We start from the raw sequence: 25,765 nt of genomic DNA on the forward strand, positions 1-25,765 counted from the left end.
GGCAGGGCGGCCTGGCGACACCCCGGGCAGGCTGGCTGCCCATGCAGGCTTCCTTTGGGAGTGGGTGTGTGCTCGGAGTCGTGGCTGCCACGTCTCCCAATGCCTGGGCCCTGGGCGCCGTGGTGTACCTGCCTCCCAGGGTCTCAGCGGCGGCTCTGGGCCTGGCTAGAGCTTGGTTCTTCTGCAGCAGGGTGTGTGTGTGTGTGTGTGTGTGTGTGTGTGTGTGTGTTGGTGAGGGGGTCACTCCTAAACCCTGTGCAAGTGTCTGCCTACCCTTGGGTGCCCTTTGCAAATGTCCCTGCCAACCCCCGCCAGCAGGCTATGCTCACGTCTTTGTGGGAATTCTTGGGCGCAAGCACTGCAGAGAGGAGGAGGTGATGGGGTCCTAGGACCTGTCCAGGGAGAAGCAGGGAGGAACAGGGACCGCCTGGGTGACGGCAGATGCCCAGACTGGGAAAGAAGCCGACATCTGGGCTGTGGTGGCACCAAGTTCCCCGGGCACTGCCCCCTCCCGCTGAGGGTTCCTGACAGGGCTGCTGGAGGGACCCTGGACCAGCCCCCGCCCCGTCGGCACCTGCCCCCTTGGAAAGGCGCGCGTGTGCCCGTGGGTGCCTGCGACACAGCAGGGTTGTGTAGCTCAGGGCTGTGAGGGCCCTGCGGGCTTGGGTGCAAGGGCAGCCTTCAGCAGATGGCAGGGCCCTGTCCCACTTGTCTATAAAGTGCTGGAGGCTCTGGAAGAAGCCAGGTTCGCCCACCTGCTTTCCCGTGGCGGCTAGAGGCGCCACCCTTCTCTGTTCTTTGGCTCCAATCGAGACCTCCCCAGGCGGCCCCAGCTGGGGGTGCTGGCTCAGCATTAGGAAATGGAGGCAAGGACCTCGCCCCCCACACACACACCCTCAGCCAGCTGGCCAGGCTGTTCCCGTACCACCCTCCCGGGCACAGGCCCGGCACCCTAGCCCTGCCTGGGAAGGAAGCCTGGCATGACCCCAGGCCTGTCCTGGGGCTGCAGCCCCGATGTCGCCACCAACCTCAGGAGATGGCCGCGATGGACTGGCGGCCTCCGGATGGGCTCGCTGGGAGAGCTGCGAGGGGTTGATGCTCTCGGTGCAAATCACCAGGAGTGCGTGCCTTTATTAGAGCTTTAATGAGAACCACTTAAACGGCGCATTTAAAAGAGGAAGTGTGGGCAGGCGGCCGGGGCTGGGCGGCAGGCGCACTCTAACTAATGGGAGTGCCTGAGTCTCCGGGCTCAGCCATCCCAGAACCTCGCCCTCGAGTCTCCGGCTCGGTGCATGCCCTCGTGTCCGCCCAGTGTGTGCACACGCACCCCACAGGGGCCCTGGCCTTCCGGGAGGGGCCTTGCTTGCCGCTATGGGGCAGGTGTGTCCCGGAGCACCCCTTCAGCCACTGGCCTCACCCCTCCCACGCTCGTGTCCATGGCCTCGAGTCTGCAGGCGTGGATCTGGCAGCAGGGAGACTGGGGGCCCTGGAGACCCTGGGACCTCTAGGTCCACCAGGTCCACCTCACAGTGTGTGCCGGCCCCTCTTCCTCCCGTTCACAGTTACTACAATCACTCCAGGAGCCCTAGTGAGCAGGTGCCACAGCAGCCTGTCGCCTCCCGAGGGGCTGGCCCCTGGGGACAGCCTGAGCCGTGAGCGTTCCTCAGCTTCAGTTCAGGGACTGAGCACCCCACCCTGAGGATGTGGGTCCCTCTGGGAGGTCTGGGGGATGTGTCCAGCCACAGTGGGCTTAGGTCTTACTGATTGAACAGCTCAAGTGTGTCAGCTTGATGGTCAGTGGGGGCTGGAGGGATGGGAGCCCCTACTGTGCAAAGCCACTTCAAGTCCACGGTCCAGAGGCTTCCCCACTAGGGATGCAAGCTTGGTTGCTTCCACACAGGTGGCCAGGCCTCACTGTCCACCCCATCTCTGTCCGGTGTGGGGGGCGGTGTGCTGTGTGGAAAAGGCTCAGCTGGCACGGGGCAGAGCGCTCCTGGGACTGTCCCTTCATTAGCAGCGGTTTTCCCTGGAGATCACCCGTGACCTTGAAGGAGGATGCCTGGCGCTGGAGGAGCATGCCCACCCTGCTCCCAGCTCAGCCTGGTCTTAGGGCGTTAGCCACCCGAGTCTTTGTGCCACAGCTGTGTGTTGCGTGGGCCTGGGGAGCTGGCAGCAGTGGTGCAGGCGTTGGCCCCACCCAGCTGGGTCTGGTGCAGTCTGCCCACCCATCAGAGGGTCAGGGCTTCCCTGTCTGGGTGCCCAGTGCCTTGGGGTGGCTCCGGCGGGCTGTGTTTCCTGGGGGCCATGGGTGCCCCGGGGCCCGGTCTCCTGTCCTCCAGGAGACTCACCCTGATCTCTCTCATCCTAGGATTCTTCCCCGGCAGCTCGCAGGGCTGTGACGCTTTCCTGCGACACAAGATGACTCTCATCTCGCCCATCATCCTCAAGAAGTACGGGATCCCCTTCAGCCGGGTACGTGCGGGGCGGTGGGGAGACAGTTGGCAGCGGGGTGCAGGCGGCTCCGCATTGGGCCCCCACCTCTGCCTCCTCCTCTGTGCTGGGGCGTCGAAAGGGGAGGCTCGATGCTGCCCCCCGTTCCTGCCCGAGATGAGCCCAGAGATCAGGACTGGCTCCATCGCAGCCTGTGCCAGCCTTCAGGGCAGGCAGTGTGTTGACAGGAGGCACTGATGGATGGGGGCGCCAGGGCCCCCCTTGCCTACAAGGGGGGGTCCGCCTTGCCTACAAGCCCTGGCCCCGGCCAGGAAGGTGGGCAGCAGGTGGGCCTCACACTGACTGCCACCTTGGGTTTGCAAACCTAGGAGCTGGGCTGGCCCCAGGAGACACTCAGCCGGGTGTGGTGCACCCAGCTTGGAGGCAGGCCCCTTAGGAAGGGGCAGGAAGGTAGTGACCCAGGCCAGAACCTTCCGGAAATGAGGGTGTGCTAGGAGACAGCCCCCCTGTGGGGATCCAGTTGGTAGTTTCCGCGAAGAGCAGTTTGTCAGGCCCAGAAAATGCTCTGTCGAGGCCTCGCTCTGCATGCTCAAGTGTCAGCGTGTCGGAAATCGCTTCTGATATTTCAATCAAGCCCCGCGCGGAGCAAGGCTGCACGCAGCAGGGCCTGGGCGAGAAAGGCCGCTCCAGCAGCCGCCTCCGCCTTCCCTGGGGGGTGAGCAGCGGAGACGCGCCCGGGGAGGGCAGGTGGCTGCCTCCCACCTCCGCTGGCATCCGACATAACCCTGGCTCGTGACACGGACTGCAGGCAGGCCTGGCTCACACACTGTGCGGAACGCTGGTTTTCTGGTTGCTTGGTCTAGAACGTTCCGCAGAGTGGTACCTCGTGGGGGAGAGAAGCCATCACAGACGTGTCTGGCAGCATGGTTAGGGTTCCACAGGGACCTGAACTTAAACCAGAGGCAGTTAGTTGCTGGCACTGGGAGACTGCGTATGATGGCAGGTGGCCCTCCAGCCAGCCCTAGGGGCCGCCGCCTGGCAGCTTCCCTGGGGCACGGGGGCTGGAGGCAGATATCGCTGCCCGCGTGCATGGAGGGGCTGCAGGCAGACGTCCCTGCCCGTGTGCATGTGGCTCTCCCTTCGTCTGAATTCCTGGCATCCTTCAGCTGACGAGCCCCGCACGCTCCACTTATAAATCCCTGTAATGGTATTTACTCCTCCAAGAAGAAGCAGATCAATTGCGGGGCTCTTTAATAATTAAAAGTGTGTATTTCTGCAATCTGCCATCGACTTCCTCATTTATTCTGCGAGAGCCTGTGGGGATGCTTCGTCCCGAGCCCCTCGGCGACGGACGGACGAGCAGGCGGGCGGGGACGCCGATGGCTCGCCCGCGCGGCCCATCCATCATCCCAGACACGTCGTCTAATTGATTGTCGGGATAACGGTGACGCCGTGACAGACGCCGTAGGCGCGGAGACGCAGTGATGAGAACACAATCTCGCCGTCTTCCTAGCCCAGCGCCTCTTGGTTCAGGCTTCAGTTCTCGGGAGGGGGTGGGGTCCTGCCCCACACCTGCCATGGCTAGTCCTGGGGGGCGGCTCCGCTATGCTGGGGGACAGATCCCTGGGGGAGAGGGCCACCGTCTGGCCTGGCCTTAGGTGAGGAAATCCCACTCCCAACCCCCCACCCCCAGCATCTTGTAGAAGGAACCCAGCCCACCCCCCGCGCTGTCACCGGGAGCTTAAACATGTAACTTAATGGACACTGACTTCTTGTGATCGGTTCAATTAATTAAATTGGAAAAGAAAAATATCAGAGCGTTGGTAACGGCTGGCGTGCCTCCAGGCGCGTCCGTTCTGACTGATCTCCGAGGCCGCGGCTGACTTCTCGAAGCCGACTTCGCCGAGGCTCGCTCCCCACACCTCCCCCCCAGCTCCTGCCACCCGCTCCCCCAGCGGGCTTTCGAGTCCTTGCTGTTCCCCCCCGCTAGATCCAGTGGTCCCCAGAGCAGCCTGCGGACCCCCGCAGATCGACAAAATGAGCGTCAGCCACCTGAGAAGTGGGTTTTGGGGAGCAGGGGTGGGCAGCAGTCAGGTGTAGACAGCCAGTGCCCCGGGCCCGGGCAGTCAGAGGTGACTAACAGAAGCCCGGCTTTGAGGCATAGCTGCTGGCCTGGCATGAGGCAGTGCCCATCAGAACCCCAAGCCACGGCTGACGTGAGCAAGGACGTGCCCATGCCACCGGATGCCGCCCAACCCTATGCCAACACAAAGAAGCTCACACACGCACACACCAGACCCAAGCTGCCAAGCACGCAGATGCCCGCTCCGTGGCCCCTGTGGCCAGTGGGGCAGCGGGGCCACCACCTGCTCCCCGTCAAAGCCCTGGAGGCTTGAAGGGCCCCGGGTTTCCATGCCCGTGCCCGGGGCCCACGGCCGCCTGCCCGAGAAGCAGCGTCTGTTTCCCGGGTCACAGCAAGCGGGCACAATCGTCCCTGTTACAGGCGTTGTTCTGAAGTGTGCACGTGGGTCCTGGGTGACAGGCCGCAGGGCAGGGCTGCATCATTACCGATCACTATGGGCTGCGTTGCCCCTCCCAGCACCCCGCCCGAGCTGCAGGCGCCCCAACCTTTCCCTCCACCTCTCAGAGCCTCGTGACCCTGTGCTGTCTGAGGTGTGGGTGCTTGGAAGTGCTGCTCCGTGCACCTGACCCACCTCTTGCGCTGACCCACTGCCGGGGCACAGCGTGGGGCCTGCCTGCCTCACGGGTCCTCCTTGTGCAAGGACAGGGCCCAGTTCTGCCCACACCCCGTCTGTGAGAAGTGTCTGCACCTGCCCCGGCATCGGGTGGCCCCTCATGACAGCAGCTGTCACCGTGGCCCGAGGGCCCGCCCACGTACAACCTGATTGATGGTTTTTTCAGTCTCTTTGCAAGGCTGACAGAGAGAGGGGGAGATGTAGAATCTTCCATGTGCTGACTTAGTACCTGAAATTCCCTCTGCATTTCCTGTAGCCAGGACCAGAACCCCATCAGGGCCTCCCCCCCGGGCGGCAAGAGACCGGAACTCTTGGGGGACGCCGTCCATTGCCTTCCCAGGCAGGTCAGCGGGAGGCTGGACGAGCAGAGGCGGAAGCAGCCGGGGATGGGTCTCGAACCAGCTCTCGGATGAGGGCTGCCAGCCCCACAAGCACTGCAGCCCCTCGCCCCACATCCTGTATCTGCCACAGGGGGGAGATGGGGCTGGAGGCCTCTGAGTGGTCCCAGCATTCCTGGAGCCCGGGGTCTCCACCCCTCTCCCGTCCTCACCGTCCCCGTTTCCTTCCTCAGATCACGCAAGAGGCCGGGGAGTTCATGATTACCTTTCCCTACGGCTACCACGCCGGGTTCAACCACGGGTTCAACTGCGCCGAGTCGACCAACTTCGCCACCCTGCGGTGGATCGATTATGGCAAAGTGGCCAGTCAGGTACTAGCCGGGGGTGGGAGGGCGGCGGCCCCTACGCTGCTCGCTCGCTTGCTCGCTCAGAGCGGCTGTTGCGAGCGGCAGGCAGAGTACAGCAGGAGGGGCAGGGCAGGGCTGGACCAGGCCGGGCCGTGCATCGCTTAGCTGTTACCCATGGTGGGTGTCTGGAGTCCCTGCTTGTCCAGGGATGCTGTGGCCTGCAGGTGCCCACAGCTGCGGGAAAGCTGTGGGTCCCCGAGGCATCTTGCTGTCTCGGGGCTGTCAGAGGCCTAGGTTTGGAAACACTAGAAAACATTGGTCAGGCCCTGGCCCTGTCCCCCTGCCTGCTGCTGCCCCTGCGGGAATTTGCTGTTCTTGAGCCAATCCACTTGGCCTCAGAATGGAAGAATTTTACTGAAATTTCCTTGTAACTGTGCGCGCTTCTGGGAGGGTCCTGTGGGACACCCTGTCTGGGCTCTGCCCTGCGTTTTAGGTCGAGATGTGAGGACGTGGCAGTGAGCTTGTGGCTCCAGGCCTCAGCTGGAGGTGGTGGAAGCGAGAGGAGAAGTTGGGGGCTCCCTGGGGGGCAGGGTCCTTTCCTGGGGTGGGAAAGACTGCAGATTTCCGCTGGCCCAGGATACGAGGCGGTTGCTTGAATCCTGACCAGCCCAGCATTTTCTAGAAGTCAGATACTCACAGAGCCGTGCCGGCTGCTTCAGCCAGACAGTGTCAGAGCAAGTCCGGGCAGGGTGCGGCTGCACCCCGGGGTACATCCCGTGTACCCCGGCCCTGCATGCAGCAGACAGCTCAGTCCTAAATGACTTGTACCCAGCGTGTCACAGACGCGGCTTGAGCGAAATGTGGCCCAGATGGATTTGGCTTTATTCGTGTCCTTTCCTAACACGGCCAGTAGAGGGTGACAGCCCTGTGGGTGCCGCTGGTATTTTTCCAGCACCGGCTCCGCTCGGCTGGCAGAGAGAGGGAGGGGGTCTCACTCCGGGCTACACACAGGGATCGCGGGAACGCTGGGTGGCGGGAGGCCAGCCGCGGGCTGACGGAGCTGTGCTCAGAGCTGAGAGGGCTATGGGGCCGAGGGACGGGGCAGGTATTACAAGCAATTTCAGGTTCCGCCGTATGGTCGCCAGTATGGCCACGTGGGGAGCGTGGTCTTAACTGGGCTCCATGCTTCCATTGTCAGGCAGTGTAGTGTGAAGTTGCTGAACAGGCAGCCCACGGAGCCAGCTGAGCGCGGGGCTGGTGGTCAGGGGGCTGTGTCACGTCCCAGTCTCTTCCTCGTCTGCTATTGCAGATGGGCCCACGGCTCCGGCTGCTGTGCCTGCCTGGGACCTCCTGTGCGACTGAGGGCTCGGCCCACCCACCCGCGACTCACCCCCCGTCCCCCGAGGGATGCCTGCGCTTGGGGTTCCCCAGGCCCAGTGAAGTGGAACCTGCTGGCCAGAGGGTGGGGGGATGGGTGCCAGGGTCACGGGGACACCCCCAGGACAAGCTGGGGACACCCCTGTAGCTTCCTCCACCGGCGGGAGGAACCCATGCCGACAGGGGGAGTGGAACTCCTGATCGCCACAGCGGGGAGGGACACCTGCCAGAAGCGCCCAGGACAGGCTGAGCTGAGGGCCTGGCCCGTTTGTCTGCCCTAATGCCCCGGAGGCTGGGCAGCTTCGTCTTGTCTCCCGCACCCAGGAAGCCAGTGGGCGTTGTTGAACGTGACCCAGTCTCAGGGGGCTGGGGACCATGGCCCTTAGCCTCGCCACACTGGCAGCAGACTGCCACGTGAAGGCTGGGGGCTGTGATGCTCTCTGTGGGCATCACAGCTCCTGGGTTCAAGGCCTGGCCCTGGCTCCCCTCCCTGCTCCGGTCACTCAAGTCATGGCGTCCCTGCCTGCCCACCCGCACGGCGGCCCACAGAGCCCTTGGCTTCCTGCCAACCTCGGTCCCAATGGGGGATCAAGTAGCCAATGAGAGCACCCTCTCTTGCTCCCTCTGCCTGCCTACCCCCTAATAGACTGCACTGCCTGTCACTGAATGCTGGTCCAGACCTCTGACCATCAAGACCACCTCCGTGCCAGGCGGGCCCCCCCGCCCCTTCTGTCTGCCTTGTCCCCGCCTGGAGCCATGACCTCCTGCGGGGTCTGGGATGTGACATTCCCCTGACCCCGGGGGTGACCCCAGGGTGATGGCTGCGTCCTGGACCTGGGTTGGGGGGTTTGCAACAGCCGGAGGCACAGTCCCGGGGCCAGCTGGGCTCACGCTGACTTTGTAGTGGAGTTACCACCAGGCACATCAAAGTGCCGCTGCCACCTTGCTAGAGGCGAACAAGCGATCCGCCACCGGCCTCCCCCCTGAACTTGAATTAGTCCTACACGGCTGCACGCCGTGTTAGATTAGCCCGGCACGCGGCCGTGGCTGGTGCCGGATGCGCTTGGCAGCGGAGGGGGTCTGCTCTCCAGAGCCTGAGACGTGCTGGTGCCCTCAAGACGCCTGCTGGGCACGGAGCTGACTGCAGATGAAACAGAGCGAGAGAGATGGAAAGCCGGGAGGGAGCCCGGCGCTCTTCGCTTCTTGCTGACAGCTCAGCTCTCATCCCTGGGGAAAGACAGACAGGCTGGCTGCCTCCCCTCACACACACACACACAGGGGCACTGCGTCTGGAGATGGTCCCCCACAGTCAGCCTGGCACAGGACTGGAGTGTGGGGTCGGGGGTGGCTCCTGTACCCCCAGGCTGGGGTGGGCAGGGGACTTAATTACCGTAAAATGGGCGCCACGTGGTTCCTGCTGCCTGGGAGGGTGCATGCTAGCTCCTTCTGTCGGCCGCTGATGTCTGCTCGGGGCTGTTATCCCGGGTCCCAGGAGGTGGCAGGGGAGGGCAGGCGGGCAGACAGGGGGCTGCCAGCACAAGAGCGCGCCTCCCCGGGTCCTAGATCCAACGCGCTTGCCCCGTGTCGCCATCCGTCCATCCATCAGCTGAGGGGGTCCCGTCTGTGCCTGCCCCACCCTTGCAGGGCAGTGGTACCCAGCGCTCCGGGCTCCATGCGGCACTGGGGACACAGCGGGCCCGGGCGTGCCCCACACTGGTGGTTGTGTCGTTTTCCGGGTGCTGTGTGGGTGGGAACCGCTGTTGTCGACCATGGGCAGCTGAGATGGGCCGTCTGTCCCACCCAGGCCAGCTGTGGACAGGACGGGACATGGCCTGGTGGGCTCTGGTTTCTGATGTTCAGAGAAGAGGCCTGGGAGCTGGGAGCCGGGCCGGTGTTGTTTCTGTAGCCTTGTCGGTGAATTCCCTTGGAGTTCCTAATGAATGCCTCGCGCTGCAGTGCCACTAATTGCATCAGAAACAGGGGGTCACGCGGCCTGTCTCACACGCCAGCAGATGCGGTGGGCTCTGCCGCTATAGTCAGCCCCTTGGAGTCAATGCTTTGGGGGGCCAAAGCACTTGTAGAGGCAAGCCCAGTGCTGGCCATGCTGCCCCCCAATATGCTCCTTGCAGAGAAGGGAATTGGGCTCCATGGGACAGCTGTTGTCCCCCTCAGCCCCATCCCATCCCGGGGCTGTGGGGGGTGGCCCTGGGCCCTGGGCTCAGGGAGAGATGTGGGGAGACTGGAGGTCTGTGGTCCGGGCCAGCCTGGGACCAAGGGCGTGGAGAAGGGGCTGGGGGGTGAGGTTGGGGTTGCGTCTTAGGGGACAGAGTGGCAGGGGAAATGCAGAGACTGGGGCAGCCGGGCCTGGTGACTGGACTTGATCCTATCCACAGTCACTGGGGGACAGCTTGTCCCTGCCCACCTCCCCAAAGGGTCTGTTGCCACCGTCACCGTTGGGACACCCCTGCTTCCGCCCCTCTTCCACGGCGGGACGAGCAGCAGCCATCCCCACGTGCTCAGCCAGCGGCTAACGGCCCGGCACGGCGTGGTGCGGCCTCCGTGTTCTGCCCTGGTTCCCGGGTGAGAGCCGGCACAGCGGTGCTGATGAGGCGTCGGGGCCCCCGTGGTCAGAGGCTGTCGGGCTGATGACTTTATTGAACCGTGTTTAATAATCCCCTCCTCAGGCGGGAGCCTCTCCTGCGCGCCCCTCTCCGCTTTGCTCTTTTACACGAGCAAATTCGAAGAGCTGTTGCATCTTGTAGAACGAGATGGCCGCTGATGGAGGCCCAGGGGGAAGTCACAGCAAAGGGGACCCACGTGGATGAGTGGCTGGCCTCCCCGGCAGCCCGGTCTTGACCTGTTCCTTGGTATCGGGGCCCCCTTGCCTGCCCCCTGCCTGTCTCTGCCTCTGGGGCGGCCAAGTACCCCATGATGGGGACGGGAACAAGCAGGGTCCTCAACATGGCAGAGGGGGCCTGTGTGTCAGCCTGCCCCTTGGGCTCAGAGACCCCTGGCCACAGGCAGCTTGGGACAGGTCCTAGAGGCCCAGACTCCTCGGGGCAGGCTGCTGCCCGGACAGGAGTGTGTGATGGGATGGCAGGGGTGAAGGGGGCAGGGTGGAAGGCTTTTAACCTTGGAGGATGTTGGGTGCTGCACGGACTCCTTGCAGTGCCTCATGCAGCGCCCTGAGCCTCCCGGCCCTACCATAAGCAGGCCATAAGTGGGCCACTTGGGGCGGTGGGGTCAGGGGGTGGGGGCTCCCCGAGAGGGTCTGCGCAGCGGCCACCCTCAGAGCCGGGTGCTGGAGGACGCGCTGTGCAGAAAGAGGCTCCAAGGGAGCCTGCACGCCTGTGTCCTAGAACTGTGGGAAGAGAGGTTAGCGGGGACTGTGGCCGTGTCGGTGTGGGCTAACATGCGTTCACGCGTGGGAGTTAGTGTCCGTGTGATGGGCGAGTTCCTGTCACTGATTTACACCCCAAACCTCACAACACCTGGAGGTGAAACCCCGAACCTGGAGCTCCAGCTGAGTCTCCCACCGCCCCCTGGGTGGCAGGGACCCCAAGGCTCGAGCCCTCACTGCTGCCTCCAGGGTATGCACCCTCCTGGAACCATGGTGGTGGTCTGCTCCACAGTGGGAGACACGGTCACTTGAGGGCCACACATTGGTCACCGTTCATCATGGAGTCCTTATTGAACCTCCCCTGCAAAGGATCAGAGGGTCCCAGTGGCCATGGCCAAGGTACAGGATAGCGCTGAAGTTAGGGAAGGGGCCCTGCTGGGTGGTGTGTGTCTGACTGCACACCCTCGTCCTGGTGCCCCCTTCGTCCTCCCGCCTGAGGCCCGGCCCCTGCAGCTAACAGCCCGCCGTGCCCTTGCAATAGGGCAGGGCCGTGGGAGCCCAGCAGGAAGGGGCCTGTGAAAAACCCCCAAAGCCAGGAGAGGAGTTAGTCCCCCTCTAGGCTCCTCGCACGTTCCCCACCCCTCCAGCGATGGCTTGCACAGTGTCCCGTGGTGGTGCGAGAGGTTCCCGGGGCTGTGGCTCCCCAGCCGTCAACTTCCTGTCATTGTGAGGGACGGCTGCGGCAGCGTGAACGGTCACTGGGCCCCCCTCAGGCCTTTCCCGGGGATCCGGACCCCAACTCCTGGAGGCCGCCTTGGGCTCTGAGTGTGGGTAAACTGAGGCCAGAGGCATTGGGCAGTGACGCGAGCAAGACAGGGATGAGGCTGGGCTCCTCTTGCAGGGCGGCTACTCCTCTGGGGTGGGGCACGTGTGGCTGTGTCCACGGACATGGCCGGGGCCGCCCAGAGCTCTCACCGGGTGTGTCTGCACCTGCTCAGGTGTCTCCAGACCTGGAGGGGTGCTGAAGCACTCACTGGGGCTCGACCCCTTCCATGGCTTTGCTGCCCTGTAGCCTGCTGCGCCTGCCCGTGAGGGGACAGGCAGCGCCAGGGTCATGGTCAGTCTGGCGTTCAGCCCAGAGGGGCCGGCAGGATGGGCTCCTGGTCCTGTTATGGAGACACGTGCTTGGGACCAGCCCCTTCCATGCTGGGGGGGGAGCAATGTGTCATTCAGGCGACAGCTGCCTCCCACAGACCTGTCTGGCCCTGTCGCCGTGCCCTGGGCCCAGCCTTGCCACGTGCTGCCCACAATGCCTGAGGGGACAGAGCTGTCGCCAACCAGGAGCCCTGAGCCTGGCTGGGACCCCCTGCAGGGCCAGTGGCTCTCCACGCCCTGACCTCCCCACACGCACACTGGCAGTGCCCTTAGCATATCTGTTGATTCATTAAACTGGCATGGGCAGCTCTGGCGAGCAACACTACCGAGTGGATCGGGGAGGTGTCCCTTGCTCAGGCACCGTCCCTTCCTTCCAGCGTCAGGGAGGGCTCCACTCCCAGCGACGGACGAGCGATGGGGGTGTGGGGGGCAGCCGTGTGCCAGGACCGGGCTGGGCGTGGGAGCCCCAGGGGACAAACCCACCTTGCACAAGTGAGAGATGGCTCCAGGGCTCTGCGTGTCCCCTCTCGCGTCCCCAGAAGCCCCCTCCACACCATGGGCGTCTGCCGGCTGTCTGGCACCCTCGTGGCTGGCCGCGTGGCCCTGGCCCCAGAGGCAGCCCCGCCTGCCTGCCCGGTTCTGGTGGCCGAGTGCTCTGAGCCGTGCGAGGTACACAGGGCCCTGGGGCGTGCTCAGGCTCGTGGAGGGGGCCGCCCAGACCTAGTTTCCCCGGTCCACGGCTGATTCCTTCATCAGAAGCTAATGACTCGGTTAGACTCCCCCTGGAGTTACTTCATCTCCATTAACGGCGCGGGCAGAGCCGCTGAGCCGGGTTGGGGTGGGGCTGAGAGCCGCAGTGACTGCAGCAGGTCCCAGAAAGATTCCTGAAGGTTTGGGGGAGACCATGGGGCCCCTGCAGAGGGCTGACAAAGCAGCTACAGGGCACAAGCTCGCTGTGTGGAGCCACTAGCCTCCTGTCCCCCCCAACTCCCCACAGCCCCTGTTGAGCCACTCGGCGCGGGGTCCCCGGGTCCTCCCTGACCTCAGGTACCTCTATGCTACCCTGTTCCCGTGTGTCCCCACGAGTGTGTCTCGTTCCTCTTCTGGCTCCTCCTGAGTGCCCTCCGAGTCTGTGTGAGTGTCTCTAACTTGTCCTGGCTGGTGTCAGCCCTGGGCACGGACCTGCCCGGCAGCCAGGCAGGCAGCCAGGCCAGGCTGCAGGGAGCTGACGCCAGGTCCCCCCACGGCCCGCGCAGGTGCTCGCTTTAATGAGTTAAGCAAAAGCAATTCAGAACCGCTTGGATGCGGGCCCCGTTAGCTGCTGCCTTAGATGGCGGGGCCAGGGAGGCCATTGCCGGGCCAGGCTCGGAAGGTGCACTCACCATCTGTGCCCCGTCACGCCGCAGCCCAGCTGCTGTGCCAGCCTCTCCTCCCCTGCGTGTGCGGTCGAGTTTACTGGGACCCATTCGACCGTAAATGCTCCCTCTCGGCATGGCTACAGCCTCCCTGTCCCGAGTCCCTGTCCCTCGATTCAGTGAGCGGGGATGGGGAGGGACAGGCCAGGCATGGGAAGGGGCTGCAGAAGACTCCCCCTAGGGAGTCCCTGCTGGCCCCGAGTGCCAAGGGCAGTTGAGTCCCTCACCTCCGGCAGGCCGTGCTCCGGGGAGCAACTTCCCCTAAGCCTGTTTGCCCGATGGGAGGGCCAAGCTGCAGGAGTGGGTGGCAGCTGGGACCACCCAGCTCATCCCATCACCCAACTGGTCCCCAGGTTTGCCTCTGGGGTTGCTGTGTGCTGTTGGGTGCGAACCAGGAGCCGACAGACCACAGCCCAGACTGCTATGTAGTGGAGTCCGAACGGCAGACAGCCACCTGCAGTGGAGGTGATGTGGCCGTCAGGGCGGGGTGCGAGGCAGTGGTGTTCTGAGTGTGTCACCCTCGTCGCTCTCCATTGTGTCCAGGACAGCCCTGAGTTGGGTGCCTGCCTCAGGAACCCACGAGGGCCATGCAGGAGACCCGGAGGCAGGGGGCTGGTGGGAATCTGGCTTTTGCCTCCACCGTCCACTTCCCTCGGTGCCCACGTGCCTCGTGGATGGACGTTGAGCCGCTGCAGCTAGGCCTGTCTTCAGTAAACGCTTTGCCTGTTGTTGCCTGGTCACCCGGGAGAGGGGGTTGGGAACCTCACAGGTTCTGGGTTCCAACTCTGACCATTTGCCCTCTCCACAGAGGACGGGAGGGGCAAGATGCGGCCCGCCAAGGCCAAGGGTGACCGCAGGAAGAGAAACTGCACTCCCCTGTCGCCCCCGCTGCCCCCAGCGCCATCGGTGCCTGGCCCCGCTGAGGAGGCGCTGCGGCTGCCACCTCCCCTGGAGCTCGCACTTGTGGGCGGTGGTGACCCGCACTGGGGCAACAAGCGTGAGGCCCTGGATGGGGGACGTTCCCAAGTCTCCCTACCTAGGGGAGAAAAGAAACCTCTGGCTAGAAGGCTCTAGAAAGGGGGAGCTGAGTTGGGGAAGGGGCAGGGGAGGCCTGCTCTGTGTGTGGGGGACCTGCAGCGTGAGCGTGGGGTGAGCTCCCGTGATGGTTCGTGTCCCGCCCACAGTGCACGTGCCGGAAGGACATGGTGAAGATCTCCATGGACGTGTTCGTGCGCATCCTGCAGCCGGAGCGCTACGAGCTGTGGAAGCAAGGCAAGGACCTCACCGTGCTGGACCACACGCGGCCCACGGCCCTCAGCAGCCCCGAGCTCAGCTCCTGGAGCGCCTCCCGGGCCTCGCTCAAGGCCAAGCTCCTGCGCAGGTGAGGCCCCCCGCGCCGTCCGTCCTCGGCTCCCTCCCCCGCCCCCTCTGCTCTGTTTTTCACTGCTGCTTCCAAGGCAAGGTGCATTTCTCAGGGTCGCGGGCGCTGCCTGAGGTGAGGGGTGTGTGTGTGTTGGGGAGACCCGGCTGGGGCCTGGGGCCACAGGGACTGTTTGACCAGGGCCTCCAGCCCCTCGGAACAGGCCCCCCCAGGGACAGCAGTGTCTGTCCCCTCCGCTCCGTCCTGCCTCTGCCATCAGCATTACTCAACCGCGTCAACATTAGACCCCATTCCCAGGTGCCGCAGCCCAGCCGCTGGCCCTGGCTAGAGAGGGGCTTGCTAAGCCCCCAGCCCCAGGCCCGTCTGCAGGAGGCCACATGCAGGCCAGGCCAGCTCTCTTTAAGCACACTGACCCAGAGCTGGCCAGCCAGTCTGTTACCTCCACTCCGTTGACGGTGAGGGAGTGAGCCGGGCCTTATCTGTGGACCCTGCCACAAGATAGGGGCGTGCCCAGCGTGGAAGCACTGCCGTGGCCAGCTCGTGGCTGCCCGTGGACAGGCTCTGGGCTCCTAGCTTTAGAGCGGTGGCCTCCACTCTGCATGCCGCTTTCCCCGACTGCACGGCCGCTCTGGGCCCTTCTGACCCCGTGGCCTCATTGTGGGCACAGCCCTGTGTTGGTGCTGCCTCTCTCCCAGCTCCCTGCATCTCTTTCTGATGGCTATAACAGCGTTCCCAGCCTGCTTTTTGTCTGGTCAGCCCTTAGCCACCCCTGCAGATCCCAGTGGCTCCCGAACGCTGCGCCTGCCCAGGCAGGCGGGGTGTTTGCGGAGTCCTGAGTTGACTGCATGCATTTCAAGCTAATTGGCCATCAGAGCGGGCTGGCAGGAAGCAGGTGTCTGCAGCATGCCAGCCTTGTGCTCGCGCTGGCTCCCTCAGACACAGCCCACTGCGCAGGGCGGGCCCTCCCGATCCTGAACTGCTGCTGGCCTCAGGGCCCACCCCCCAAACACCAAGTCTCAGTGCCAGGTGACTGTGCTCCAGGGTCTCCAGAGGTGGGATTCCTCAATGCTAAGATGTCATCTCAGGTCATGGTGCTGGGTGGCAGAGCCCTGCATACCCAGGACAGCCTCCCAGCCGCAGTGAGAGCCAGGCCCTGCTGGCAGGGCAGCCGTGGCGGTCCCACTTCACTCTGCGGAGTGGAAGGAGCCTGGGGCACAGCTGGTACCCTGAGGGCTGCTGATCCAGGTACGGTCCCTTGGCCTGCTGCTGCTGCCACAGGGACACTGATCCCCAGGGAGAGGCGAAGGTAGTTAGGCATCCAGAATTGAGGATGCCTGTGGCCCGGGTGTAGTGTGTCTAAGGAGAATTGGAGGGGCAGAGACAAGCTGGCATCCCTGGAGACGCCAGCATCGCAGCTCCCTGCTCACGCACCGGTGGAAGCAGCAGGTGACCCAGTGCCGAGGCCCCTGAGTTTGGGAGAAGCTCGGATGGAGTTCCCAGCTCCTGCCTTCATCCCGGCCCTGCTGTGGCTGCCGCGGTCATCAGGGGTGTGAAGTCCCAGCAGCCTGTGCGTGGCCGTGGCCACCTGCCTGCGGGAGGGCATCAGGATGCAGAGCCATCTCCTTCCCGCAGCAGGCGCACCCCGGCACGCCCCCACTAACTGGACGAGGGCAGAAACCGAAGCGGCTCATTAGGGAGAGCCCGGGTGAGGCCCTGAAGGGTGGCCAGCGGCCGGAGACACGGAGCCAACCTCGGCTCGAGCAGTCTCGAGGCTCGGAGCTCCCTGGAAAACCAGGATGGGACCCGGGCTGGCCCAGTACCTGCAGGGCAGCTGTGAATAGCAGAGTCAGATAGCAGTGATGGCAGCTGCTGGCCAGGGACAGCCACACCCTGAGCGTCTGGTCCCAGGGTTACCCGATGGGATCAGCCACAACCAGTGCCCGCCCTTGCCAGCAGAGCAAGAAGACAGGTGGTGAATGGAGGCGAGCTGTGGGTCTGCGTGGGGCCAGCTCAGCATGCCTCCCTACTCGGGGTCCCCTTGTGTATCTTCTCAGGGTGGGAGCTCCTTGATGGCTGCCCACCTTGGCCTGGGTATGGCCCCTTCTAGAATGTCAGGGGCAAGGCTGGGGTCGTGGCCTGGGGCTGTACCACCTTGATGAAGCCCAGTGAACCTGGGGGACCAGGGCTGCCTGGGACTCTGGGGAGACAGCAGCTGGAACGGTCAGAAGTGGCCCCAGGGCTGATAGGCGTCGTGGGTGGAGGGTGGGCCAGAGGGACATGGAGGAGGAGGCAGGAGTCATGCGAGGTGAGTTGGTACAGATGGAATTCTGCTGGGGTGGAGGTTGGGGCGGGTGTGACCCCAGTGCCAGCTCCCGAGCTCCTGCCACGGCCAAGGGGCGCCTGGAGCTGGTGGCCTGGGGCAGTTGGTGCAGCCCCACCGTGGGGAGACCCCGAGAGGGTCTGGCTGTCCCCCTCCCTTCCCGCTCCCATCCCACACCGGGGCCCAGCTGCCCCTCCTGCCCCGCAGCCACCATCCTCCGTGCACCCTGCGTGTGTGACGTGTCCCTGCTCATGCACCCGCTTCCTGCCACTGGCCATCTTGTGAGGTTCATGCTGCTGTGATTGCTGGGGGAGCTTCCGGGCGGAGGGGAGGGGCGAGCAGGAGTCAGGGGCAAGGCCTGGGGGTCTCCACTCGGAGTTCAGGGGCTCGTGGCTCTGCCCAGCCCGCTGTAGGGTTCATGGGGCATCAGACAGAGGAGGCACAGGTGTCACCCCACCCACCTTCCCCTGCTTGTGGGGCAACGCACCCCTCAGTAGCAGCCAGGAGGGCCCAGCATGCGTCTGCAGGCTCGCCCACCTCTCCACTCCTGCCTTCTCCTGGCTGTCCCTCCCGCTCCTCCCTCGCCTCTGTGAGGCTGGAGCTGAGCCGAGCCTGCCGGGCACAGGGTGAACATCGCACCTGGGGCTGGCCGGAGGTGCCGGGCGCGGGCTGTGCTCTCCCACTGCCCTGTGCCCATCTCGGCACCAAGGAGGCCCCAAGAAGCGGCAGTGAACTCGAGTTCCCATGCATGCCTCTGGAGGGGCTGGAGAGAGGACCAGGGGGGCCAGCCAGCCGGGGCCGACGCGCCACGTAAGGCCCGACAGGCAGCGCCCACCCCCACGCCCCGAGCAGCCATGCCCGTGGGCTAAGAGAGCAACCCCCTGAAATTTACATTCTAGACAAATTAGTCTGAAGGAAAACAGACACTGGAAAAAGGCTGAGGAGGAGAGAAAACCGAGTCTAGAGAGAAAGAAAGAGCAGACCAAAAAGCCGGGGCCGGCGTAAGTGTCCTTTCTGTCTGTCCATGTCCGTCCAGCTCACCCTCCTGTCCCCCGTCCCTTCAGTGTCAGCTGGCTTCCATCTGCAGCCACCATCAGCACCCCCCACCCTGTTCCCCAGAGAGACCCTGCCCAGGCTGTCCCCCTTCGTCTCCCTCCCCTGCCTCTGGAGCTGGCACTCGTCCAGGTGTGGGGCGCGGGGTGGGGCCCGGTGGTACCGCCTAACAGAGCACCTGGACCGAGGGCACCCTCCCCATGCTGTCCACACACCACACCCCCCTCCGCCTGATGGGTCTCCTTCCCCAGGTCTCACAGGAAGCGGACACAGCCCAAGAAGCCCAAGCCAGAAGACTCCAAGTCCCCCGTAGAGGAGGCGGCCGGGGCAGCCCTCCTGGAGGAGGCCGCGGGCAGCACCAAGGAAGAGGCAGCACAGGAGGCCGACCCCGAGGAGGAGGAGGAGGGGCTGCAGCCAGTGCCGGGCCGCGAGGCTGAGGGCTCAGAAGGTCAGTCCCCACGGGGCCCCCACTGGTGCCTCCCGGCTGGAGCCTGAGTGCATCCCTGTATCCAGCCATGTCAGCCCGACAGGCCTGGGCGTTTGTAAAAGTCTCCAGTGTGTGGTGGATATTACAGAAGTGGGCCATGAGACAGCCTGGGCAGAGGCCAGGCCTAGGGGTTGGGAGCCGGGCCTGGGGGCTGGAGCAGCCTGGGTGTAGGGCTCCCACTGGCCTCTGGTGTCTGCCTCTCTCCAGGGCGTCTTCCGAGGGCCAGTGAGACGGCCATTGAGACGGGGCAGTGGTGTTGCATGAGTGTGTTCCCAGCATTCCTGTCTGGTGCCCCAGTTCTCCCACGTGGATCCTGAGGCCAGTGGCAGGGTGTGCAGGGCGTGGGGTTACCATCCCTGCCTGGCACTGTCTGCAGACTGCAGTCTCCCCAGCCACACGCCGCCCACCACGCAGCAGGGCTGTGCAGATGAGCCTGCGCCCCTGAACCCTGGGTTTGAGAGGGCAGAGTGACCTGCAGGGCACTCCTTCCTCGGCCCCGAGGAGCGTCCTGTGGCCACGTGGACACCGTCACCTACCCAGAGAGCCTTTCTGGGGAGGAAGGTGGTCCGCGGAGACTGGCCGCCCAGAGAACGGAGCCTATAGGAGGACGCTCTACTGACCACAGGCAGACAGAGGCAGCTTGGGGGGACGACCCCTGCACACCCCTGGCCACACAGTGGTCTAGGCTCAGCAGGGCCAAAGCAATGAGTCAGCACCGTAGGCCACGTTGTTGCCTGTGTGAGTAGCAGGCACAGCCATGTACCAGCTGGAAGCTGCCGGCCCAGAGCTGGAGCCCTAGAACCCGGCTCTCCAATAGGGGACCAGGACATCTGACCAGCGAGTGCCCTTGGCTGCCAGGCCAAACGGCTGCCCCAGCGAACCCCACGATGTAGAAGCGGGGAGGGTCTCGGAGAGCAGAAAAGGCTTATGAACGCATGAGCCCTGTGTGTCTCGGCCATAGGAGCAGACCCAGATGTGCAGACATGGCCATCTCCCAGCTGGCCCTCTGGGGTCTGGGTGGTCGGAGAGTGGACAAGCCGATGGCACGGGGACTGGGGCGCCCACAGAGACTCCAGGTCCTGCCTGTCCCGGCTGGTCCCAGAGCTCGTGGCCCCCAGTGTCTCCACATCGGCCCCCAAGATGAGGCCACAGACGGCTCTGCCTGAAAACTCGTGTCGGAGACACCAGGCATGGCAGTCGCTAGACACGAGTGGGAGGATGTTGGTACCGACCAGAAGGCCCGAGCCTGGCCGGTTCCTGTGGAGGAAGGGACGCCTGGCTGTCGGAAGACAGGCCAGCCCCTGGGCCCGAGCCAGGTCGCTGGAGATGGCCGCCCCGAAGAGCATTGCCCGGCCGTGCCTGGCATCGGTGGCTGCCCATCGCTGTGCCTTCTGTGTCACGCCGTCCAGAGCTGACGGCCAGGAGGCGTCCACCCTACGCTCAAGGCCCAAGGCAGACACGCTCCTTCCCTTCACAAAGCTGGTTAGGAGCTGAGGTGGTGAAGGAGGAGCCACCCGGGTTGGCCGTGAACGGGGTAGGGAGGCCGTTGGTGGACCCAGGCACGCAGGGCAGTTGGGGGTGTCACACCCTGTATTTGCTGCCATCACTGCCTGTGGGAGGGTCCAAGCCCTGGAACCTGGAGATGTGAGGAGGGGACTGTGGCCGCCAGGGCAGAGTGCTGGGCGGCAGGTGCACCCCTGCAAGGCGAGCTGCCCTGTGCACCCCGCGAGGCACAGGTGGTGGGAGGGGAGCCGGTGAGCCCCCCGCTGGGGTTTCACTGGGATTGGGGTACGTACAGGGCACGTCCCCCAGCTGCTAGAGACAGCACCCTCCTGGGCTCACAGCTGCTTCCGCATCTCCAAAGCCAGCAGTACCGTGTGAGGAAGGCCCGCCTGCTCCTGTGGCCTGGGCCAAGAGGGTCCCCAGGACATCTGTGCTGACAGGGAGGTGAGGGCAGCACAGGCTGAGCCGTGGGAGGAAACGGGCTGCTTCTGCCCTGGCCTGTGCCTGGGCACACGCTGTGGGCATGGTGGTTACAGCACCACACAAATGTCGGCAGCTCTGTGCCACATCACCCGGACCAATGCCCACGGCCCACTGGTCATCCCAGGCCCCCGGCAGCAGCTACCCCGGGGCCCCGTTTCTGCCCTGGGCATGACAGTCTCCAGCTGACCTGTGGCCCGCAGTGGCTGGACCAGCCCCGCTGCCTGGGGGGGGGTTGGGAACCTCACAGGTTCTGGGTTCCAACTCTGACCATTTGCCCTCTCCACAGAGGACGGGAGGGGCAAGATGCGGCCCGCCAAGGCCAAGGGTGACCGCAGGAAGAGAAACTGCACTCCCCTGTCGCCCCCGCTGCCCCCAGCGCCATCGGTGCCTGGCCCCGCTGAGGAGGCGCTGCGGCTGCCACCTCCCGTGGAGCTCCCGGTGCTGGCCCCGGGCCCTGGGACTGCAGAGGAGAGTCCACCACTGGCACCCCTCAACGTGGTGCCCCCCGAGACACCCGGCGATGAGCAGGAAGTCAAGCCAAGGCCCATCATTCCCATGCTGTACGTGGTGCCCCGGGCTGGCACAGCGGGGGCCGATAGGGAGCGGGTGGCCAGCCCACAGGCCTCGGAGCACTTGGCCCAGAAGGATCAGGCTGCCCCCATGGAACTGACGGGGCCGGAGGAGTCCAAGGCCAGGGCTGAGGAGGTGCAGGTAAGCAAAGCTGCTCACGCAGCAGCCCTGTCTCACATGTGGCTCCTGCGTGGCTGCCCTCTGGGGAAACCTAGGGAAGTCCTGTCCCCACAAGCCCTGCTCCCTCGTTCCAGGTCCCATCTGTGTCGCCCAAGCTGAGGGTGGAGATCAAGAGGAGCCGGCGTCACCCCCTGGGCAGGCCACCCACGCGCTCCCCACTGTCCGTGGTCAAGCAGGAGGCTTCCAGCGACGAGGGTGAGGTGCCCCCCGCCCCCAACCTTCGGCACATCACACAGCTTCCCTGTGCTCCAGCCCGCCCTCAGTCCCGGCTTCCCCTGCCCAGGACCCCACCCCACCCCCCACTCTGGTCCTCCCCGCCCAGTGGGCAGTCGGGAAGGACCCTGTGCCCAAGCTTGCTCAGGCGCTGGGTGCAAACTGGCTCCCACCTCCAGCCATGGCCTCAGCTGTCCACATCCACCTGCCCAAACCTCTTCTGCTCACACCCTCAGATGCTGGGACTAGACTGATCAGGGCACCTTGGGTGCCATCTGGCAGAGTCAGCAAGCCCCTGGTGTCCCCCTAGAAGGGGAAAAAAGCCAACCTCCGAGGCCTCGGGGCGCAGGGGGTACGGCTGTGGGCTGGAGCTGTGTTAGGGAGGGAGAGGCAGAGCAGGCTGCCTCAGCTGCGGCCTTTCTTGTAAGATGCGCTTCCCCCAACAGGCTTTGGAAATCCTTCCATGGCCCCTTTATCAAATCGGAGTCTGTTCTGAGGGTTTCAAGAGGGGGAGTCCCCAGAAATACCTCAAAGGGTGGGGCTGGAGCCCCCAAGGCAGGAAGGAGTCTGGGCGGGCAGGTGTGGGGAGGAGGGGGCTGACTGTGCCCTCCCCCTCCTCTGCACCCCAGGGTGTTGCTCTGGCTAATCCCATGGCCCCACAGCCCAGCGTGATGGCGGGACGGCCATCAGCGGCCACATGCCCACTCACAGACAGGCACCCAGGGCCCACGAGGGGCCAGCCATGGCTAGGCCTGGGTCTCAGGGAGTGGTCCTGGGCTGGCAGACCAGGCGCTCAAAGAAGGCAGGGCTGCGGGGAGCAGCCGGTGTCTTAAGCTTGGAGGCTCCGCCTGCTGTGTGGGGCCGCAGCAGCTCTCACTGTCCCGGAATGGCCCCGAGGGGCAGCGTGTAGGGGACACAGACCTTAGGGAACAAGACAGACACTCCACATGCTTAGGGGACCCGGACCGTCGTGGGCATTGGGCAGATGGGAAAAGGGGACAGGACAGCTGGGCCATGCAGCCAGGCGGGGGGGGGGACGCGCCGGGGGGGGTGGGGGCCTCCACTCAGCGCGATGCAGGCCTGTGTTGGATGGCTTTCTCACAGCGCTCAGCTTTCCACCCTGCTCCTGTTTATTCTAGAAGCGTTCCCTCTGTCTGCGGAGGAGGATGCGGGCGACCCCGACGCCCTGAGGTCCCCGCTGTCCCTGCAGTGGAAGAGCCAGGCGGTCAGCTTCCAGGCCGAGAGAAAGCTGAACGCGGCGGCTGCGCGGACAGAGCCGTACTGTGCCATTTGCACCCTCTTCTACCCTTACAGCCAGGTGAGCCCCGGCCCCCGCTGACACCCACCTGCCCCGGCCCCGCTGACACCCACCTGCCCCGGCCCCCGCTGACACCTGCCCCAGCCCCTGCTGACATCCACCTGCCCCAGCCCCTGCTGACATCCACCTGCCCCGGCCCCCGCTGACACCCATCTGCCCCGGCCCCCGCTGACACCTGCCCCGGCCCCCACTGACACCCACCTGCCCCGGCCCCCGCTGACACCTGCCCCAGCCCCTGCTGACATCCACCTGCCCCAGCCCCTGCTGACATCCACCTGCCCCGGCCCCCGCTGACACCCACCTGCCCCGGCCCCCGCTGACACCCACCTGCCCCGGCCCCCACTGACCAGGGCAGGCCCCCACTGACCAGGGCAGGTGCAGGTGAGAGGGTGCCACTGAAGGCTGCTGCTCTCATCCGCAGGCCCTGCAGACAGAGAAGGAGGCGCCCCCGGCCTCCCTCGGGGAGGGCCCCTCTGCTGCCCCGCCTGCCGGGAGCCGTCGGAGGACGCGGCCGCTCATCCCCGAGCTGTGCTTCACCTGCAGCAGCGAGAACCCCGAGGCCCTGCCCGCCAGCTCCGGTGTCGGCGACGACGGTACCAGTCCGCTGATGGTCTGCTCCAAGTGCTGCCTGCAGGTGCACGCCAGTGAGTGTCCCCCGGGCCGCGGGGATGGGCACGCTGGGGCCTCCTACCCAGCTTCCCTGGCAGCGGGGCAGCAGGGCCAGCTCTGAGAGCCGGGGCTCTCCACACCGCGACATGCCTGTGGCCAGGGGGCCTGGCCCCTGGTCCCTCCACCCCCGAGGAGCAGCCCTGATGCTCCCCAGAGGACCCGAGACACCTTCCATCTCTAGAAGCTTCCTTCCCTTCAGAACCCGGGCCAGGATCACCCCTCTGGCCCCTCTGGTGGAGCTGCGGTGGACGGACCACCTCTGTAGGGCTCCCCCCAGCTCCGCCCTCGGAGCAGGGGGATAATGGGAAACTACTGACAGCAAAGGGACAGGGCTGCCTCCTCCCCTGGCCCTGAGGACCCCCAGGCGCAGACAAGAGCCCCCGTCTCCCACCTGGGGGCTGACCTAGCCCTCCCACTGCCTCCTCCACACCCCCTGCCCATTTCCAATCTGGGAACCCCTCTGGCCTCTGGCTCGAGGCCGGAGAAACAGCAGTGTAGCCCAGAAATGGCGGGGCTGCCTTGCTGGCAGAGCTGAGCCTGGGGTCCTCCTAGATGCAGCGTGGAGGTGGCGGGGAGCAGTGAGGCACCCCCAGGCTGGGGCATGTGGGTGGGCTGTGCGGGGCCTCCCTCCTGACCCCTGTGTCCAGCCACCCTCGGGCCCTCCTGCGGTGGCTGTGCAACTCCCCACTGGGCGGCTTGGCGGGCTCAGCCGGTGCCACCATCTGTCCCAGGTTGCTATGGCATCCGCCCCGAGCTGGTTAACGAGGAATGGACGTGTTCCCGGTGCACAGCCCACGCCTGGAACGCGGTGAGGAGCCCGTGCCCTGGGCCGTGTGGGGTTGGCGGGTTGGGCCTGACAGCCTGCCCCCACCTCGACCCTGAGCCCCCCGCTGTGTGTCCCCACAGGAGTGCTGCTTGTGTAACCTCCGGGGGGGCGCCCTGCAGGTGACCACCGACAGGAGGTGGGTGGCACTGCCGCCAGAGAGGGGCTTGGCAGCGTCCGGAGGCCTCCCTGGTTATCCACTGCTGCATGATTGCTGGGGCGGAGAGGGGCGGCATCCTGAGTGTCCTGGAGGGGTGGGAGCCACGTCCAGCCCCCTACCCTGCCTGGCCTGGGCCCCGGGGCCATGCAGCCCCCCGCACGCCGCCCCTCCTCCACGCAGGTGGATCCACGTGCTGTGTGCCATCGCGGTCCCCGAGGCCCGGTTCCTCAACGTGACTGAGCGCCACCCTGTGGACATCAGCGCCATCCCCGAGCAGCGGTGGAAACTGGTATGGGCCCCGAGACCCCCGCCCCGCCCCGAGACCCCCAGCCTGGCCCGGGCCCACCCCGTATGAGCACCAGTGGCCTTGGAGAGCCTGGCCCTGCCCCCATGACCTCCGGGCAGCGGGGCAGCCGTGCCCCTTCTGCAAAGCCCTGTGTGGGGCCGGGGTGGCCCCCTTTTGGCGAGTGCTGGCAAGTGCGTGTTCTCAGATGCAAATGCAAGAAGGGGACTTTGCTTCAGGAGTTGGAGGCTGTGCGCCAATGGCCTCCCGCCTATTCTCTCACCGCCTGGTTGGTTGTCCCAGCTGCCTGTGGCAGTCTTGGGCAGGAAGGCACCAGGCTGTGGGCAGTGTGGTTGGCAGCGGGGCCTGCTGGATAAGTCCTGTGAGGGCTGGGCCAACCCCTTACTGCCGACCCCGGCTGCGTGCCTGCAGGCAGGCGCCACGCAGGTGCAGGGCCACCTGGCTGGCAGGGAGAGGCGCCTTGCTCACGGAGCATGCCTGCCCGCTGGGCCTGGTTCAGGGGTGACTCACGGGCCGGCCGCAGCTCCAGGTGCGTACTCTGCAGTGCCAGTGGCCAAGGGCCAGTGTGGGGGCCCCTCTCCGCAAGCGGGTTCCCAACGGCCTGCTCCCCGTTTGTCATTCTCCGGTCCTCACAAGAGAAACTGAAGAATCCTGCTCCACGCAGCCCTCCCTGGGTCCAGTGCCACTTGCCCGCCTTTGGGGACCACAGGCACGGGACGGTTACAGCCGTCTCCAGGGTGACCGCCAGCCTGGGCTTGAAGGGCGATGGGGTGTGGCTGGCAGCCACAGTGCAGGGCAGCCTGCGTGGAGAGGACCCTTGCACCCTTCCAAGCTGGGCTGGCTCCTGGCAGCTGGCTGAAGCCCTGCAAAGTTGCTGGAGAAATTGGGGAGTCCGGGGGAGGGGCTCAGAGTGGGTGACTCCACTCCAGCACGGCCAGTGTGTGTGTGTGTGTGTGTGTGTGTGGTAGGGGGATTGAGCCAGCTGGACCTGCTGTCCACAGAACTGCACCGTGGGTCGCAGGTAACCAAAGGGGCTGGGCAGCTGTGCCAAGCTGCCTTCCGAGGGGCAGGGACGAATCGGATGGGTGCCAGGCTCTGCCCTCGCCGCCTGGCACTGGAGTG

The 25,765-nt window shown here is 65.3% G+C and overlaps 1 protein-coding gene across 1 annotated transcript in view; it reads left to right on the forward strand.

The window, feature by feature from the left end:
* KDM4B (lysine demethylase 4B) overlaps nt 1-25,765 on the forward strand; it is a 45,679-nt gene that overhangs the window by 16,500 nt on the left and 3,414 nt on the right. Inside the window, exons 7-18 of the mRNA XM_040990665.1 lie at nt 2,369-2,472; nt 5,779-5,916; nt 14,364-14,560; nt 17,780-17,881; nt 18,185-18,381; nt 20,693-21,117; nt 21,231-21,351; nt 22,509-22,687; nt 23,109-23,331; nt 24,088-24,164; nt 24,263-24,318; nt 24,520-24,628. Of these exons, the coding sequence (XP_040846599.1) occupies nt 2,369-2,472; nt 5,779-5,916; nt 14,364-14,560; nt 17,780-17,881; nt 18,185-18,381; nt 20,693-21,117; nt 21,231-21,351; nt 22,509-22,687; nt 23,109-23,331; nt 24,088-24,164; nt 24,263-24,318; nt 24,520-24,628 (1,928 nt within the window). The remainder of the gene's footprint in view (nt 1-2,368; nt 2,473-5,778; nt 5,917-14,363; nt 14,561-17,779; nt 17,882-18,184; nt 18,382-20,692; nt 21,118-21,230; nt 21,352-22,508; nt 22,688-23,108; nt 23,332-24,087; nt 24,165-24,262; nt 24,319-24,519; nt 24,629-25,765) is intronic.

The sequence above is a fragment of the Ochotona curzoniae genome, unplaced genomic scaffold, assembly GCF_017591425.1.
Source record: "Ochotona curzoniae isolate NIBS_2020 unplaced genomic scaffold, NIBS_Ocur_1.0 contig_605, whole genome shotgun sequence".
Classification (NCBI taxonomy): domain Eukaryota; kingdom Metazoa; phylum Chordata; class Mammalia; order Lagomorpha; family Ochotonidae; genus Ochotona; species Ochotona curzoniae.